The following is a 14,795-nucleotide window of genomic DNA, read 5'->3' as shown; positions in this document are numbered from 1 at the left end:
AGCAATGAGTACTGATCCTCGCACAACTGATCTTGGTTATCCCGGTGCTGCCTGGACGTATACCTTACTTTCTGAGCCAGATCTCTCCTACGAGCTCGCTCGTTTGGCTTCTACCAACACGCACGGCTCGACGGATTCGGTTTCCTTCCAGCCATCCCCCAACCCAGAGTGCTACAGTCAGGATCGGTATGTGGTACAGGATTGGAATCTCTCCACTGGCATCTGGTACTTCCATGCTGTCTTTGATGGTGACTATCAAATTCTTTTCTGCCGTAGCCATTGGACTGACAAACCCCCCAGGGCATGCTGGAGAAGAAACTGCCGACTATGCCGTCCAAATGCTGCCCTCTATCGTGAAGCAACACATCCAAGGTTTCCTGGATAATCACATAGATTACAGTCCAACGTCTATCTCGGATGTGCTCGTCAACGCTATCTCATCACTAGACAATGCTATTGCCCATGACCTCCTCGAGATATTTCCGGACCCTCAAGCCTTGGGCAGACTCTCTGATGCCGCCATTAGGGACATTATCAATGACTCGGATCGAGGCAGCCAGAACATTGCCAAGGTGCTGCATTGCATGAGGGGAACTACTGTCCTAGTCTCCCTTGTAGACCCCGCCAAGACGCACCTTTGGGTGGCAAGCTTGGGGGACTGCCAAGCAGGTGTGTTTTAGTTTTCTGCGGCAACGTTTGTTTCACGATAACAAGTTTACGGCAGGCAAGACGAGTCTGGGGGCTGGGATGCTATTCTCTTAAGCTCTAATCACAATGCTGCTGAAAGCAGCGAAGTGGAGAGAATCAGGCAAGAGCACCCAGACGAACCCGAATGCATACTGAGGCATAGGGTTCTCGGAGCCATTGCTGTCACGCGGGGTAAGTTCACGAGTATTTTGCCGACGAAAGATATCTGATCTCAGCGCTTCCAGCTCTGGGTGACCATGAGTTCAAACTACCCCGAGTATATACTGAACGTGTGTTCTTGAACGCAGCTCCTGGCTTCCGTACTCAGCAGTCGGTCGGGGAATTCATAAAAAGGAGTTTCACGCCGCCATATGTATCCAACATTGCCGACGTCAGACACCTTACGCTAGACCCAAACAGCAAAGCGAGGGCCTGTCTCGTGATGTGCACAGATGGATTGATGGATCTTTCTGAGGGTGACAGCCGAGACGGTGGTACCCTCGATATTTCGGCACTTGGAAAATGGTGGCTGGAGATAATTGGACCTGTAGTCTGGACTAAGGGCACGAACGCAGCCTTGTATCTCTTGCGAGCCGCCCTTGGGGGCGCAGATGAGGATAAAGTATCTCAGATGATGACCGTAGAACGCACGGACCGGTGGATGGATGACACGACCATCCTGATTCAGCGCCTGTGATGAGTAATTGAAATATTTAGTTATATATATAATATATAATAAGTATGATAAATTTCCTATGTAATAGTCTCTGACGCATACTTACTACCAGCTCCCTTTTTAGCCATGGATTCATCTCAGCAATCCCTCTTTACCTGCATATCATGTTCCATTGCATTCCTCTCTGCTCAGGAACAAAGTCGGCGCCCTTTCCTCCTCGTTCTAACTGTCTCTTAACTTGAAAATTAGGAATGCATTACAGGTCGGACCACCACAGATACAACATGAAGCGTCGTGTCGCATCTCTGCCTCCTGTCAGTGCTGCGGTCTTCAACGAAAAAGTACTAGAGCGAAGGGCTGAGACTGCAGTGATGTCGTCTCCGAATGGGTCCAGTTGCAATGTATGCAAGTAAGTTTTCCTCTACATCCCAAACGTTTCATTTTTTTTTACTTACCTTCGTAGCAAAACGTATTCCACTGAGAATGCTTATCGATCCCATTTGAATTCTAAACGACACAAGGATAATGAGCTACGATCTGTTACCAGGGGATCATTAAGCCAGGACGCTCCTACAAACCAAGACATCCCAAAATCTCTACCAGTATCCTCATCTCCGGCAACACTCATTGTCGACGATGCGGCCTCGGATGATGAAATTAACCAAACCATCGATGCAAAAATTGCGGCCGCTCGTTCACGGATATCGCGAACCCAGTGCCTATTCTGCCCAGAGGAAGCAGACTCATTGGAGAATAATCTCACCCATATGTCCTCTGCACACTCATTTTTTATTCCCGATGCAGACTATCTGGTTGACCTGCCAGGTCTAATCGACTATCTCGGGGAGAAAATAGCCATCGGAAGCGTTTGTATCCACTGCAACGGCAAAGGTCGAGAGTTCCGTACTCTTGAGGCGGTCCGAAAACACATGCAGGATAAGGCTCATTGCAAAATCGCGTACGACACCGAAACGGATCGGCTCGAGTTCTCCGATTACTATGACTTCACCAGCTCCTATACTAATGCAGCGAGCAAGGAAGAGGATGGCGAATGGGAAGATGTTGAGGGTGATGACATTGAAGATGCAGATCAAGTCGTCGAAGACGTAGAGTCAGAAGACGGGAGCGCAGATGACCTATCCGACAACCAGCTCGCCTATGGGGATTCTCACTATGAGCTCGTCCTTCCGTCAGGTGCACGCATAGGGCATCGTAGTATGCGTCGGTACTATGCCCAATCCTTTGCGGCCCTTTCAAGACGTAAAGATGAGGATCCGAATTCCGGCAAAGCTCTCGTGCGACAATTGTTAGCGGACAAACATTCAGTACTGGTGCCACGAAAGGGCGGCTTCGGCGCATTTGGCAGCGGTACGGATGTTGTGAAAGCGAGAAATCGTGGCGAAGCACGTGAGGCTGGGAAACATGTTCGAGAGTTTAGAGACCAGAAGCGACGTGAAGATTTCAAGACCAAAGTCGGTTTCATCAACAACCACCAGAAACACTACAGAGACCCATGTAGGTGCCACCTCATTTCTATCATCTATCCATCACTTATCTCTGTGTGCAGTGCTCCAGGCGAATATTTTAATTCTCTGCCCGATACTTCTTACTAACTACCGATTTACAGTGATCAATGATTTTTGTTGTCCAGATCCCAATAGACATATTGATGATATGTTCTCACTCGCTCCTATCATGTATCAATGCTTCAGAACAATTGTCTACAGTATAAGGCGTGATTTCTTACTGATTGGTAATGGAATAGAGCACCGCTACTGGTCCTACCACCGTTCCTCCTAGTATCCACTGAGTACCGACTATCAGATATTGAGATCTCTGACTGGCCTTGCCAATGATGAATCGGATGGCAGAGGACGGCCCGTGGTGAGTGAGAAAGCAGTAGGCCAATGTGAGGGTCAGGCATTTGACTTTGCGGGTACGGATTTCATGAATTGTTCGAGTGAGGCATGATGCTTAGAATATCTAAGTAATTACAGTTACGAATTTCCCAGCACAGCATCCGAGTCTAGTAGATATACTAGTAGCCCCCCTTCATAACAGTAGCTTGAGGTCCTCTTCCTTTATCAGAGTAGGCGTATTTGAACGATGGTCACATGCTGTATGTATGAGGACCTCATAGGGCAGGGAAGCATGAGGAAGGCAGAATTCGATATACGTTAAAGCTGACAGTCACGAATAAGCAAGATCTACCCCGACAGTAGTGAACATAATGTCATTGACTTAATAATTACACTCCAAACAACCAAAGCGACGACTAGGTACTATAATAATGGATAGCAGATTTGGTAAACCGTCAATAAGAAAAAGAAATCGTGATGGGGTATATATATATGTAACAATGCAAGCGACAAATAAACGATTGGAATATCCAGGAGCGGTCTAATACAAATACGCAGCTGGCACTACCCCTTCCTGACCAGTTCGTACATCACGCGCATACCACCAGCTGTTCATAAACATTAGTTTCCTTCAAGTAAACAGAAGGTCGCTACTCACGCGGTGTCTCTATCATCAAGCACTTCCACCTCAGCACCTGCAGTGAGAGGCAGTTCGCCCTCGCCTGCTCCATCAAAAGAATATCTTGCGTGCGCAGGTCGACTCGTATCTTCTCCCATGAGTCCACCCATGGCGTCAGAGGGTGTCTCTGCCCGCAGATAGTTGCTCCCATCTGGACCAAAAGGATCCGCATCTGGTGTAGGTGATGGTGCATCGCGCTGGATCTTCTCCTCCTCCTTGTCATCATACTGGTCATATGCAGCCCCGCCTAACACAGTAGCTCTTGTTGCTGCGTTGATGTGCTCAAGCAGAGATGAAGGTCGATGATGTGTTGAATCGTCATCGTCATCCACAACATCAAGTTTATTGAGCTTCTCGTCGCGCCTAGAGAAAAGAGTCCACAAAATTCCAATCAGGGCCAACAAAAACACGACGCCGGCCGCGATTGCAATGGATATCAAGATAACCACGCCAGTAGCCAAGAAATCTGCAGATAGTTAATGACCTGCAAGGAGAAAGAAATTGAACACGGCGCTCACGGTGCTGAGTAAAATTGAATGAAGCGAAAGAATGGAATAAGGCCGCTACGGCACCCGTCGACCCTGTGTTGGATGACGATACGATATAAGGTATGTATGATTGTCCATCGTATAGAGCAGAAGATGCATTGCCAAAAGAGGGGTCGTCCAAGGAACCAGATATCATGAGCATGCGGTCAGATTCAATAACCCCTGAGCTGGCGTGCGTATCTTGCAAAGGGACCATTATGAGCTGCGTAACAATTGTGGTGCTCTCGAAGGTCGAGGCTAAAGAAAAGGTTGAGATTTTGTACTTTGTAAGAGATAACTAGAGAATTCGCACAGAGGGTATTCCAGGTCTGACCATTCCAGAAGGTTAAAAACGATGCACCATCAGAAGTTCTAGTTCACAGTTTGAGTGGATAGATGAGAAAGTAAGGTGTGTAACTCACTTTCCGGCTGCGAATATGCTACTCGAATTCGCCGAATTTACTTCCAGCGCGGTGACAGGCCCAGGGATGTCATCTCCGGATCCGACAGTTGCCCATGATGAATTCGAGAAGCTAAACAGCGCGACGTTGGCTTCTGTGTTGTCAGAGAGCGCAATGGAGCCTGCCGCAACCAGCAACTCTTCATTATCCTGTTAAAGAAGGCAAATAAGTGTGGCGCACGCCGATATTTTTCAAAATTCACGCACTCCAGCATATGAAACGGAAGACACCTCTCCCTGAATGCCCTCCCCCAATATGTTCCACTGTTTGGAAGTGGTGTCCATAGAACATATACCTTGACAAGGTAGGGATCCGGCCTGAGCGAAAGAACCTGCTACGATGATCGTATTATCCTTGAATGCCGATGTGGTGATAGAATACACGGTGACGGTGGAACCAGAGTCTGCCTGGAAGCTTTGGAGGCCGGAAATGTCCCATTCCTGACTGACTAAGTTGTAGATAGCGAAACCATTGACACTGGTTGCTGAAATCGTAAATTGGCCACCTATATAAAGCACGTCACCGTCTACGAGAAGCGTTCGCACTGTGCCGTTGATCTGGGAGCCATTTAACCTATTCAGAGATCCTGAATCCGCGTCGTAGATGGCGACCGCGAACGCTTCCGTTCCTCCATTGGTGAAAGAAAAGTTTCCACCAATGATGGCAACCTCTACAGACGACGTACTATTCGTCCAGAAGGCCCCTGCCAGAACAGACGGTGCAGACGCGGAGATGGGTGTAGGTAACGACGTTACTCTGACGGATGAAGACGACTGTCGGGACCAGAACCGCGAAAGTGCAACATAAGGCATCCAAGGAGATGCCCTCGAGTGATGTTCCCGGCGTCGTTTGGATGCCATTGAAGAGGAAGATGATGCATTGTTCACATTGGAATCGAGTTCTACGCTTAACGGTGTTACCGCAGGAGTATCACTGTCGCTGTTTTGCAAAAAAACCATGCCGCTGGCACCGTACCTTTGTGACGCAGCAACGTTTCCTGATATGAACTGCTGCGAGCCTGTGCCATTACCGACAAAGGAGAGGTCCCCAACGATGAATCCGCCGCTATTGACCCATGACAACTTCGCAATGTCCCAAACCGCAAATCCACCGGCACTAGTGCCGGAAACGCCGAGTGAGGACATCACTTCGGTAAATTCGCCAGCAACCAGGACTTGGCCATCCGAATATCCCAAGGAAGTAACTTTGCCATTTACACCACCTCCCAGACGACTCCACTCATCTGTTTGAACATCATACGCAGCGATACTAGACAGCCCTGTGGCAGTAGTGGCCGTTGTGTCGTCGAAGGATCCCCCCACGTATAGGGTGTTCTCAACCAAAACGAAGGCCGTGACTGGTCCATTCAAACCTCCACCATTCAGTCCTAGAAGCTCTGAATTTCTGTACACTGCTATGTTTCTAGCGCCTGATGCGCTACCAGACGATAGCGTAAAATTGCCGCCAACGAATAAACCGGAGGTATGATGAGCAACCGTCACGATTGCAGAATTAGACGAGGTCAAACTGCTGATGCTTCCAACGGCAGTATCGATTCCGAAGCCAACTCCGTCTAGAGAGGTCTCTGTTGAGTTAGGAAGGGTGGCGGTTGCGTCGTTGGTGGAGTCAGAATCTAGAGGCCATTCGAAGAATCCGAAGCTGTTTCTAGTCCCCGACGTCGTTAAACTTCCATTTGAACTAGTATTGCTGGAGTTGGATGTGATGTTCGCCGAGGTAAGAACCAACTCGATGCGATCGGCAACTAACTCGTACTGTCCTCCTTGTCCAGTACCAGTCGGGTTATCAGACAACGTCATAGACACGGTGGTGACGAAATTCGGAGATGATGGGATGACTGGACCACTGTATATAAGAACAACTGCGTCATCGCTGTTCTGCTGCGAAACCTGTGTCACCCAAGGATCCAAGCCTTCACCTGGGAAGACAGTGACTTCAACAGAAGTGCGCATGTCGCAGTCTTGGAAATTGGTGCATCCCGGGACCAACATGTTCATCACGTATTCACCAGAGGCGGATACATATGGAGCCCATGTTACGCTTGGTCCATTCGCCGCCGAAGTTCCTACGTCAACCGTCGACACTAAGATAGACTGGGTGGTCCCTGAAATATTTGTGTTGGCAATCTTCACTTGCCAATCGCCAGTGTGGGTAGCATTGGAAGCATTTGGGGCGTAGCACGATTGGCTGTTTTCAGAATCAACGGCAGAAGCAAAGGCACCCGATGAAAGGAGTTGGAAAATATGGAGCCCGGGTCCATTACCCGTCCATTCTGACAACTTCACTTCTACACCAGTTATAGACAAACTGTTGTCCTCGAACAGAAAGTCTTGATAGAGGAGAGAAGAATTGGTAGACAACGAGCAGGGATCAATGCAGGTAACATTCTCGTTTGTCGTGGGATCTAGATAGCGTAGCGTCTGCACGGTGTTATCTGGGATGGTAGTGACACTGTAATGATTTTCAGGAGGATGCCAACGCAGCAAGACAAGAAGCTCATACCTGAAACCTGTCGTGCCATGATTATCCAAGAAAGTGTTTCCTAGACGAATGCCGTCGGCATTAATGAAGGAGAATGTGCGCGCGGTAATCACAGCAGTATTCTGGTCTGCTGCAAACCAGGTGTTTCCGGCACCATCCTCACCCGCGGGGCACAAAACGTTGGTTATATTGCTGAAATCGGCGTCTGTAGATGATGGAGAGGCGACGAGCTCGGCACTCTGGAGAGGGATGGGAACGAGAGACGAGGAAAAAGGGGTGGCGCCCGCGGAGAAGGGAACGTTTGGATTATTTGTGCTGTTGATGATGGTCCCGTTGCCTTCAAAAGATATAATAAAGGAGCCGGAAAAGAAAAGACTAGACTCGGAGGAGTTGGTGGTAATTGAAAGCACCCGCGCATTTGCACCTGTAACGCCCTTGAACGGAGGTGCCGACCATGAGCTTGCACTGGGATCCCAAACAGCGATAGAGGAGCCCGGGGAGTTAAAAGATCCTCCGACCCACACCTTCTTGTTCTTGTCATCGCAGAACACCGCGTCGACTTGGCCGTTGGGCCCGCTGCTACCCAGAGCAGCAAATTGGTCAGACGAGGCGGTATACGACGCGACATTTACAGCAGACGCTGAACCAATGGATGAGAATAGACCGCCAAAATAGAAAACGTTGTCGAGCACGCAGCCGGCCACAATGCGGCCGCCTGTATTGGTGGCAGCGAGAATAGATAGTTCGCCGTCATCGGAACGGGACAGTAAGGTAGCGGTCGATGCGTCGAGCGTCGAGGAAGAGTTTTGGAAAAAGTCGAGACCAGCAAAGGTGCCTACAAGACCGACTTTGCCCATACGGTTAAAGTCGACAAGTGGAAACGCTGCTAAAACGGCATTCGCAAAGATAGGAAAAAGGCAGCGACGAAGGAGCCGCATGGCGAGGGTTTAAGCGCCGTTGCAGTTGCGCACAACGATGGCGCGGTTGCCCAGGTTGACGACGACGGCGACGGCGGCAACGTAAATGACGACGAGGAACGTTGAAGACGTCTGACAAGTGTTTTTTTTTCCAACCTGCCAACGGGGCACGTGACATAATTAATGGCAAAAGAATGGTAATAGGTCCAGTACAGATGCTCTATTCTACCGCCTCTCTCGCTAGTTGTGCTTCACCTTGACAGCCCTCAAATCGCTGGTCAGCCCTACTGGAACATTAAAGGGTGAACCGTTGTCGAGCATCCTGCATGGCCATCAGGCTAACTGTCCGCATTCATGAATAATAAGACCTTACTGAGGGAATCGATACCGGTTGATGACAGGGCGCTTTGCTTCAGCAAAAAACAGCCGTTCGTTTGACTGTTCTTGCGTCAGGATGGTGTGATTGAGATTTCTTTCAAAGTCTTGATTAACGGGAGCCTGTCGTTCGGCCATCCAACGAGTAAGCAATGCATCTTCGCCTGGAGATGGTGCGTATTTGTAGGTGACAGCGACGGCAAAGGCACCAAGGACCGCATTCCTCCACCCTGCACCGAAACCTAGATGCCGTTTCAGTCAGGCAGCTGCGAAATAGAAAAGGGAGCAGCACGAACCTTCCTTGGGATACACGGTGGTATCTTCTTCATGATGATGTTCGTGGGAATGGGAATCAGAATACGCTCTGATTTTCGACAGAGCAGCGCGACGAGGGGAGGGTCGAGAAAGACGCGCCGCCGTTGCAAGCGACATTGGACGGACAAGATGGATGAGTGAACGAAAGGTCTAGCAATTACCGGCCCCATCGGAAAGGACCGGCACCGGACCGGGAACCGAAACATTAGACTCGGCAAGATCTCCCTCCTCGTCTCTGGATATAAGCGACGCTTACATCCACTACACAAAAAACCGGATACTAGCCTCAAAACCGCACCCTTACCCTCTTTTTTTATCTCATATTACGCCTTCTTAACTGGCTACTACTATTCATATCGTTCCCAGCTGTAGCAGCACAGGTGCCCAATTTACGCAGTTTCACAATTTCTTTTGTAATCGGTTTGATTGACCATGGTCATCATCACGGGCAAGTCACGGTCACCTAACTAAGCACTACTCTTTCATTCAAACGTTAATCATCCACAATGCGTATGTTCTCGTTATGTCCTCCAGAACATAGTTGGAAGTAAATCACTTGCAGCATCTCGACCCGAGCACACTCGCCAGCCCTCTCTCAACCCAGACGCGATGCACAACCTCGAGAAACGCCTCAGTGAACGTCCTGACAAGAACGAGTTAGTAGAGCGTAATATCCTGAAGGGTACGTCTATCGCCATCTCTGATATCTATTTCTCGCGGCGACCGAGTTCCAACTGTCAGACGACAGGGGCATTGCCCCTGCCCTCGTAGCGGCCAAGGAGAAACTACAAAGATCGCAGCTCGAGGTTCGTATGTGCACTTGTACAATGTATCCACTACATCTGAACGATATAGGATAAACTCGATCATGCGTTACAGCAGCGCCCTAAGGCGGAGGAGCTCATCAAGGGCGGTATCTTGCTTGGTGTGCCAATTATCCGCTATTCATGGCCCACATCTGATCAACACCAGCAGACAGTGAAGCACCTGTCGAGAAAGAATAAACGAGGCATTATCATTTTGAGTTGTAGCAATAATAACTGTTATGCATATATGAGCAGCAGAATTCATGGATGGAAAGACGTTAATCTCACTTTATGTTACTATGACCGGCTATTTCGTCGCAGCTTGTCCCTCATCTCCGTCGCCGCCCTTCTCGTTCCAGCACCTCCTGTCCATCCCCTTTGCCTCAGCCAACCAACCAATTTGGGCGTCAGGCCGGCAGTGAGTCCAATACGAACAGGAAAGAAAACGGTTTTGTGAATGGTGTATGCAAGTACAATCATTGCATAGAGACCCTCATTTCCACCCTGCTCGATGCCTCTGACGGCGGAATCCATGTCTTCCTGACCGGGATCAGGCGGCCGAGAGTAGACAAGACTGACGACTGCCTCCTTTGCCGATGCCGCCAGTTGGGACACTTGTTGAGCACCAATAAGGTTGATGGCTGCAAATGAGATGCCAAAGTCGACGGCAGAGAGAACAAGGTAGACACCAAACGCATACCAGCCGTACGATTTGATGAGATATTTCAATCGTTCGGAAAGTGTCGCATTTGGAGGCAAGTCTGATAAAGGGCGAGGCGACGACGAGAGCCGGGCTGGAAAATGGGAAAAAAGACGGGAATGAGATATTCGAGGGCTATTCTGGAGGACGCCAGGCCGTAATACAGGCAGTAATGGCGCTGATAATCTGGGAACAACGCTACGCAGAAATGGTAGACGGAAAATACGACGGGACATGGAAGACAATGCAAGACCGTGACGAGGACATTCGGCAAGTTCTGTGACAGTCACACCACGTGCTTACCGTATCGGATATCACCGCCCGCTTTCCAAAATGATTTTTTCGACCAGTTTTTTTTCTTCATCTCATGCATCCACAGCCTTTCGTCGCAAAGTCTCATTTATATCCTCCTCCTCGATAGCATCTGCCAGTGAATGGAACAGCACACAGGCTCTGCTCCCTTTGAAGGCCCTGAAAAACTCCTCGAGATCTGGTTTGCACCGTCTCCAGCTCATCTTCCCGACACCAACAGTTCTGCGGATGGTAAAGTTGGCCTCAGGAAGGTCGAACGAGCAGTATGGGAGGACATGCTCGACATCGTCAAGTGCAGTGTCCTCAGCGTGGTATCTGGCGCCGACTTCGACGCCTATCTGCTAAGGTAACCGTCACTTCCCATGAAGCCCTTGCCGTCGCATTTAGTGTCAAACTGCCAGCGAATCTTCTCTATTCGTTTCACCTCACCGCCTCATTTTGAAGACATGCGGTACTACCCTTAATCTTCTCGGGCTTCCCCGTATCCTGGAGATTGCCGCAGTGCATGCCAATCTGTCCACCGTCTACCGCTGTTTCTATTCTCGCAAGTCATTCATGTTTCCGGATCGCCAGCACGGTCCCCATCGTGACTGGAAATATGAAGTTGAATTTCTTGACAATATCTTTGCCAACGGCGCCGCCTATACCGTCGGAAAGGTGAATGGTGATCACTGGCTTCTCTACCTCACCAATCCAGAGGAGGAAGTCTCCATATCTTTATCTGTACCACCGGCTATCAATACCATCTACGATCTTGAATTCCCCGACTACACCATAGAGATTCTCATGAGCGACCTTTCACCCTCGGCGCGCGAGCGTTTCTTCCTTTCCTCCCCTACAGATGATCCATCCCTCCAAGCTGTGGCCTTGTCCCAATCTTTAGGTATCACCGAAATCTTTCCGTCACACCTCACCACTCTTGATGCATATTCCTTTTCTCCATGTGGATACTCCTCAAATGCGCTTATCAAGTGGGGCGAAGACTCGTCTTTCGTGGCCTGCCCGAACGGCACCAATACCCATCCTGGTGAAGGGTATTATACCATCCACGTCACTCCGGAAGAGGGCTGGTCTTATGCCAGTTTTGAATGCAACGTTCCACTGCCCCCCTCCCGTCTATCACCTAACGATCCTCACGCAATTCCAGACTTGGAAACGCTCATCCAACGCGTCGTTTCTATTTTCGAGCCTGGCAGGCTCACCCTCACACTCTTCATTTCTTGCGAAGAGAACGAAGTCGATAGAGGAGAGAAGAATCCTGCCGAAGCTGCCCAGCGCGCTTTCCGTGCTGCGCTCGGCGCACCCATCGGCAAGCAGCACAAAAAGCTCAACGGCATTCAACCGGATGGCCCATCTCCCAGAAACTACAAAAGGACGGACAAGATTAACTACGAATTTGGAGGGTATGACCTTGCATTTGCTAGCTTTGAGTTAGTATCGTAAATCATGGATTGTGATTGTACAATGCAATAGATACGTCTTAAAGATACACAATGATTACAGCTACGATGCGTTTACTCAATCTCTAGTTGTCTCTCAGACTCTCCCTTTACTTGGACGGAAGATGATATCTTCTTCCTGCTCGTGCAATGCGGACAGAGACTGTTGAACATGTCAACCATTGGCCAGGTGATATTCGCCTAGAACCCTGTTGTAAACTCATCCCATTCGGCACAACGAGACGACTCACGAAATATAAGCCTCGAAGTTCTCGAAGCATTTCGTACGACGCGGAATGATTGCGGTGTGTGTACGTCAAGATATCCCACATTTGGCTTCGAACGGGAACACGTTCAAAAGCGTTCCGCCAATCAGCGATCCCTTCTTCTTTGTCGGGGGCCGCATCAACATCAACGGAAGGTAGCGGAGCAGTCCCAGTTCCGTCTGTGTGGTTTCTATACTGACGAAGAAGGGTTTCCTCGTCCCAGTCGGCCGATTGAAAAACGATGTCACGAGGAATGAGAAGAAGACTGTACTTGTTCGATCCGGAGCGAACATGATGATGTGCCATCCATTCGCGGATATGAGATGCAAACCTAGTTACTCCCTTCCCCGCCAGGTAGTTGGCAACTGCAGAATACATTTCTGGAGACATCGGCGCTGTATCGCGAAGGTTCGGTATAAGACCATTGAGGAAGTTGTCTAACGCATCTTCAAACCTCATCTTTACGGGCATTTGTTCCGGATCGACCTTCATCAATCCCTGTAAGATTGTAGGTGGTAGCGGAAGGATGGATGGATGGGACCATGGTTGAAGGGGGACACGATTTTTTACCATCGCGGGCATATCCTTCTTCAGGAATGACACCGATGATGGAGAGTGATAAAAGGCGGACGGAGTCGAATGTTGTGACCGTTGCTGTGGTGCAACATCAGTTCTAGATACTGACGCCCGGCTGCTGCTCTCTGCACGGATAGACGAGGATGGTGCACTAGAGCTAGGCGCCCGTGGTGGTGGTGGATCTTGGTCTGCATTGGCTTTTGGTGCAATGGAAGCCACAGACGTCTCTGTCGTAGACGTCTTGCTCCTCCGTTTAGGCGAATAAACACAGTTGGGATTATTATCCATTTGACATTGATCGCAAACAGGGACATTCCTGTCGCACTACAAAAAAGGAAAGTTCAGAGACATGGTGTGCAAATGCAATTGCAATTGCGAACCTTCAAATTATTCAGTCGACAAGAATCGCATCTGGGAATGCCTCGATGAGCAGGAGTTGGTAGAGGAGTATATTTGCACTCTCGTCCTGGTACCCAGGTGCACTGATTGCAGCTTGGCTGAACCCTATCGCACTGACTTTTGTGTCAGATGATAAGATCAAAAGTAAGATGGAAGAAAAACCTTCAAATTATGTGCCCGGCAAGAATCGCAACGAAGTTTACCACGTCGTCCCACCCAAAGCGACTGGCGAGCCATATAGACTTTCGGGTTGGGTATGCGTATAGTCAACTGTGCATCATCTGACCCGTCCACTGATGTACTTCGAGATGGTTTGTTGTCCATTTCAGGACGGGAATCAATGGTACTCATGGCGTTCGATGAGACTGAGACGAGGAAACCACTTCCCTCAGATACGGGTCAGCCCACCTACAAAGGTCAATTAAGCATAAAACATTTATGGTAGATTCAAAATGGGTAGACATGGTATCTGTGCTGGCAAAAGCAAGCTGCCCCCGGCCTCAACAACATTTACGGCGGTGTAGGATGATTACCGAAACAAAGCCATTTAACGAAAGCTCACCTGTATAATTGTGGCAAAACAAAATTTCAAGGCTGCAGATAGATGAAATAGAAGAAGAAAAATAGTAGAAAATTGACGGAGAGTCGTAAAAGGATGATACACTGATGAAGCGCAGAGGTCGCTGAACCACGTCCGTTCCTGTGACACTGACGTGACTTTCACCTTCGTACCGTCACGCAGAATGGCCCCGCAGACTTAGACCCAAATGTATGTGACCTATTACTTGAAGGATGTCGATTTTTCTTTTCTGTCTAATATTTGTATGCCGGCCCTACCTTCCTTTGATCCCAACTTCTTATCACTCACAGGTGGTATTTACTCCAATTTGCCAAAAATACCAGCCGTTCCGCCTGTCATATGGGTTGGACTTACGAGGGCCATGGTGTGCAATCGTCATGTTCTTAGTTTACAGATCTAAACTATTCCTTACCGTCGCATCCCTGATGCACAGCGTATACGGTCATCACATATAAGGCCAGCTAGCCTACGGGCACCAAGGTACTGAGCTGGCTTGCTGGACTCTTTGACGATCTAGCCAAGGCTACTGTCCCTCATGGGTACAAGCCAGAGTCGGTTATCGCCACCTACAGGCTACGCGATGGCACTGTCAGTTTTGTACCAAAGTTGTACAGGCATTCTCGAATCTACATGTGTCGGCTGGCACCCCTCAGACTACGAAGTGTAGCCAACACTATTAACACATCGCCAAGCAGTATACTCGAGTCCTAAAGACCTCTCTC

The 14,795-nt window shown here is 49.2% G+C and overlaps 9 protein-coding genes across 9 annotated transcripts; 5 read left to right on the top strand and 4 right to left on the bottom strand.

Annotated features, from left to right (window-relative positions):
• Positions 1 to 4: 4 nt before the first annotated feature.
• Positions 5 to 1,384, top strand: BT62DRAFT_1005704 (protein serine/threonine phosphatase 2C; the record flags this gene model as incomplete). Its single annotated transcript, XM_043177172.1, has 4 exons — positions 5 to 248; positions 301 to 669; positions 715 to 879; positions 933 to 1,384. The coding sequence occupies 4 exons, from the start codon at positions 5 to 7 to the stop codon at positions 1,382 to 1,384; spliced, it is 1,230 nt and encodes a 409-aa protein (XP_043039928.1).
• Positions 1,385 to 1,475: 91 nt separating this feature from the next.
• On the top strand, positions 1,476 to 3,493 carry BT62DRAFT_931868 (uncharacterized protein). Its single transcript, XM_043186229.1, has 4 exons — positions 1,476 to 1,562; positions 1,613 to 1,772; positions 1,827 to 2,878; positions 2,931 to 3,493. The coding sequence occupies exons 1-4, from the start codon at positions 1,490 to 1,492 to the stop codon at positions 3,161 to 3,163; spliced, it is 1,518 nt and encodes a 505-aa protein (XP_043039927.1). The 5' UTR covers positions 1,476 to 1,489; the 3' UTR covers positions 3,164 to 3,493.
• A 70-nt stretch (positions 3,494 to 3,563) lies between these two features.
• BT62DRAFT_931867 (uncharacterized protein) lies at positions 3,564 to 8,436 on the bottom strand. The gene is made up of 7 exons (XM_043186228.1): positions 7,410 to 8,436; positions 5,096 to 7,358; positions 4,851 to 5,038; positions 4,742 to 4,800; positions 4,420 to 4,686; positions 3,881 to 4,367; positions 3,564 to 3,830 (listed from the first exon to the last, which is right to left on the bottom strand). The coding sequence occupies exons 1-7, from the start codon at positions 8,324 to 8,326 to the stop codon at positions 3,764 to 3,766; spliced, it is 4,248 nt and encodes a 1,415-aa protein (XP_043039926.1). The 5' UTR covers positions 8,327 to 8,436; the 3' UTR covers positions 3,564 to 3,763.
• A 109-nt stretch (positions 8,437 to 8,545) lies between these two features.
• On the bottom strand, positions 8,546 to 9,218 carry BT62DRAFT_994049 (uncharacterized protein; the record flags this gene model as incomplete). The annotated part of the gene is made up of 3 exons (XM_043190448.1): positions 8,977 to 9,218; positions 8,679 to 8,922; positions 8,546 to 8,627 (listed from the first exon to the last, which is right to left on the bottom strand). Exons 1-3 carry the CDS (start codon positions 9,110 to 9,112, stop codon positions 8,546 to 8,548), a joined length of 462 nt encoding a protein of 153 aa, XP_043039925.1. The 5' UTR covers positions 9,113 to 9,218.
• Positions 9,219 to 9,246: 28 nt separating this feature from the next.
• On the top strand, positions 9,247 to 10,106 carry BT62DRAFT_931866 (uncharacterized protein). Its single transcript, XM_043186227.1, has 5 exons — positions 9,247 to 9,505; positions 9,558 to 9,677; positions 9,737 to 9,801; positions 9,851 to 9,920; positions 9,971 to 10,106. Exons 1-5 carry the CDS (start codon positions 9,502 to 9,504, stop codon positions 9,997 to 9,999), a joined length of 288 nt encoding a protein of 95 aa, XP_043039924.1. The 5' UTR covers positions 9,247 to 9,501; the 3' UTR covers positions 10,000 to 10,106.
• BT62DRAFT_117731 (uncharacterized protein) lies at positions 9,958 to 10,782 on the bottom strand. The gene has a single exon (XM_043179745.1). The coding sequence runs from the start codon at positions 10,735 to 10,737 to the stop codon at positions 10,099 to 10,101; it is 639 nt and encodes a 212-aa protein (XP_043039923.1). The 5' UTR covers positions 10,738 to 10,782; the 3' UTR covers positions 9,958 to 10,098.
• A 277-nt stretch (positions 10,783 to 11,059) lies between these two features.
• Positions 11,060 to 12,377, top strand: BT62DRAFT_931865 (S-adenosylmethionine decarboxylase). Its single transcript, XM_043186226.1, has one exon. It carries the CDS (start codon positions 11,369 to 11,371, stop codon positions 12,254 to 12,256), a length of 888 nt encoding a protein of 295 aa, XP_043039922.1. The 5' UTR covers positions 11,060 to 11,368; the 3' UTR covers positions 12,257 to 12,377.
• On the bottom strand, positions 12,258 to 14,186 carry BT62DRAFT_931863 (uncharacterized protein). The gene is made up of 5 exons (XM_043186225.1): positions 14,056 to 14,186; positions 13,656 to 13,901; positions 13,475 to 13,606; positions 12,504 to 13,418; positions 12,258 to 12,453 (listed from the first exon to the last, which is right to left on the bottom strand). The coding sequence occupies exons 2-5, from the start codon at positions 13,842 to 13,844 to the stop codon at positions 12,328 to 12,330; spliced, it is 1,362 nt and encodes a 453-aa protein (XP_043039921.1). The 5' UTR covers positions 13,845 to 13,901; positions 14,056 to 14,186; the 3' UTR covers positions 12,258 to 12,327.
• Positions 14,187 to 14,225: 39 nt separating this feature from the next.
• Positions 14,226 to 14,676, top strand: BT62DRAFT_117661 (uncharacterized protein). The gene has a single exon (XM_043179744.1). The coding sequence runs from the start codon at positions 14,286 to 14,288 to the stop codon at positions 14,526 to 14,528; it is 243 nt and encodes an 80-aa protein (XP_043039920.1). The 5' UTR covers positions 14,226 to 14,285; the 3' UTR covers positions 14,529 to 14,676.
• Positions 14,677 to 14,795: the final 119 nt, after the last annotated feature.

This window comes from Guyanagaster necrorhizus, assembly GCF_019112545.1.
Source record: "Guyanagaster necrorhizus MCA 3950 unplaced genomic scaffold BT62scaffold_12, whole genome shotgun sequence".
Classification (NCBI taxonomy): Eukaryota; Fungi; Basidiomycota; class Agaricomycetes; order Agaricales; family Physalacriaceae; genus Guyanagaster; species Guyanagaster necrorhizus.
The sequence above is the reverse complement of the archived record's forward strand: the minus strand, read 5'-3'. Positions and strand labels throughout refer to the sequence as shown.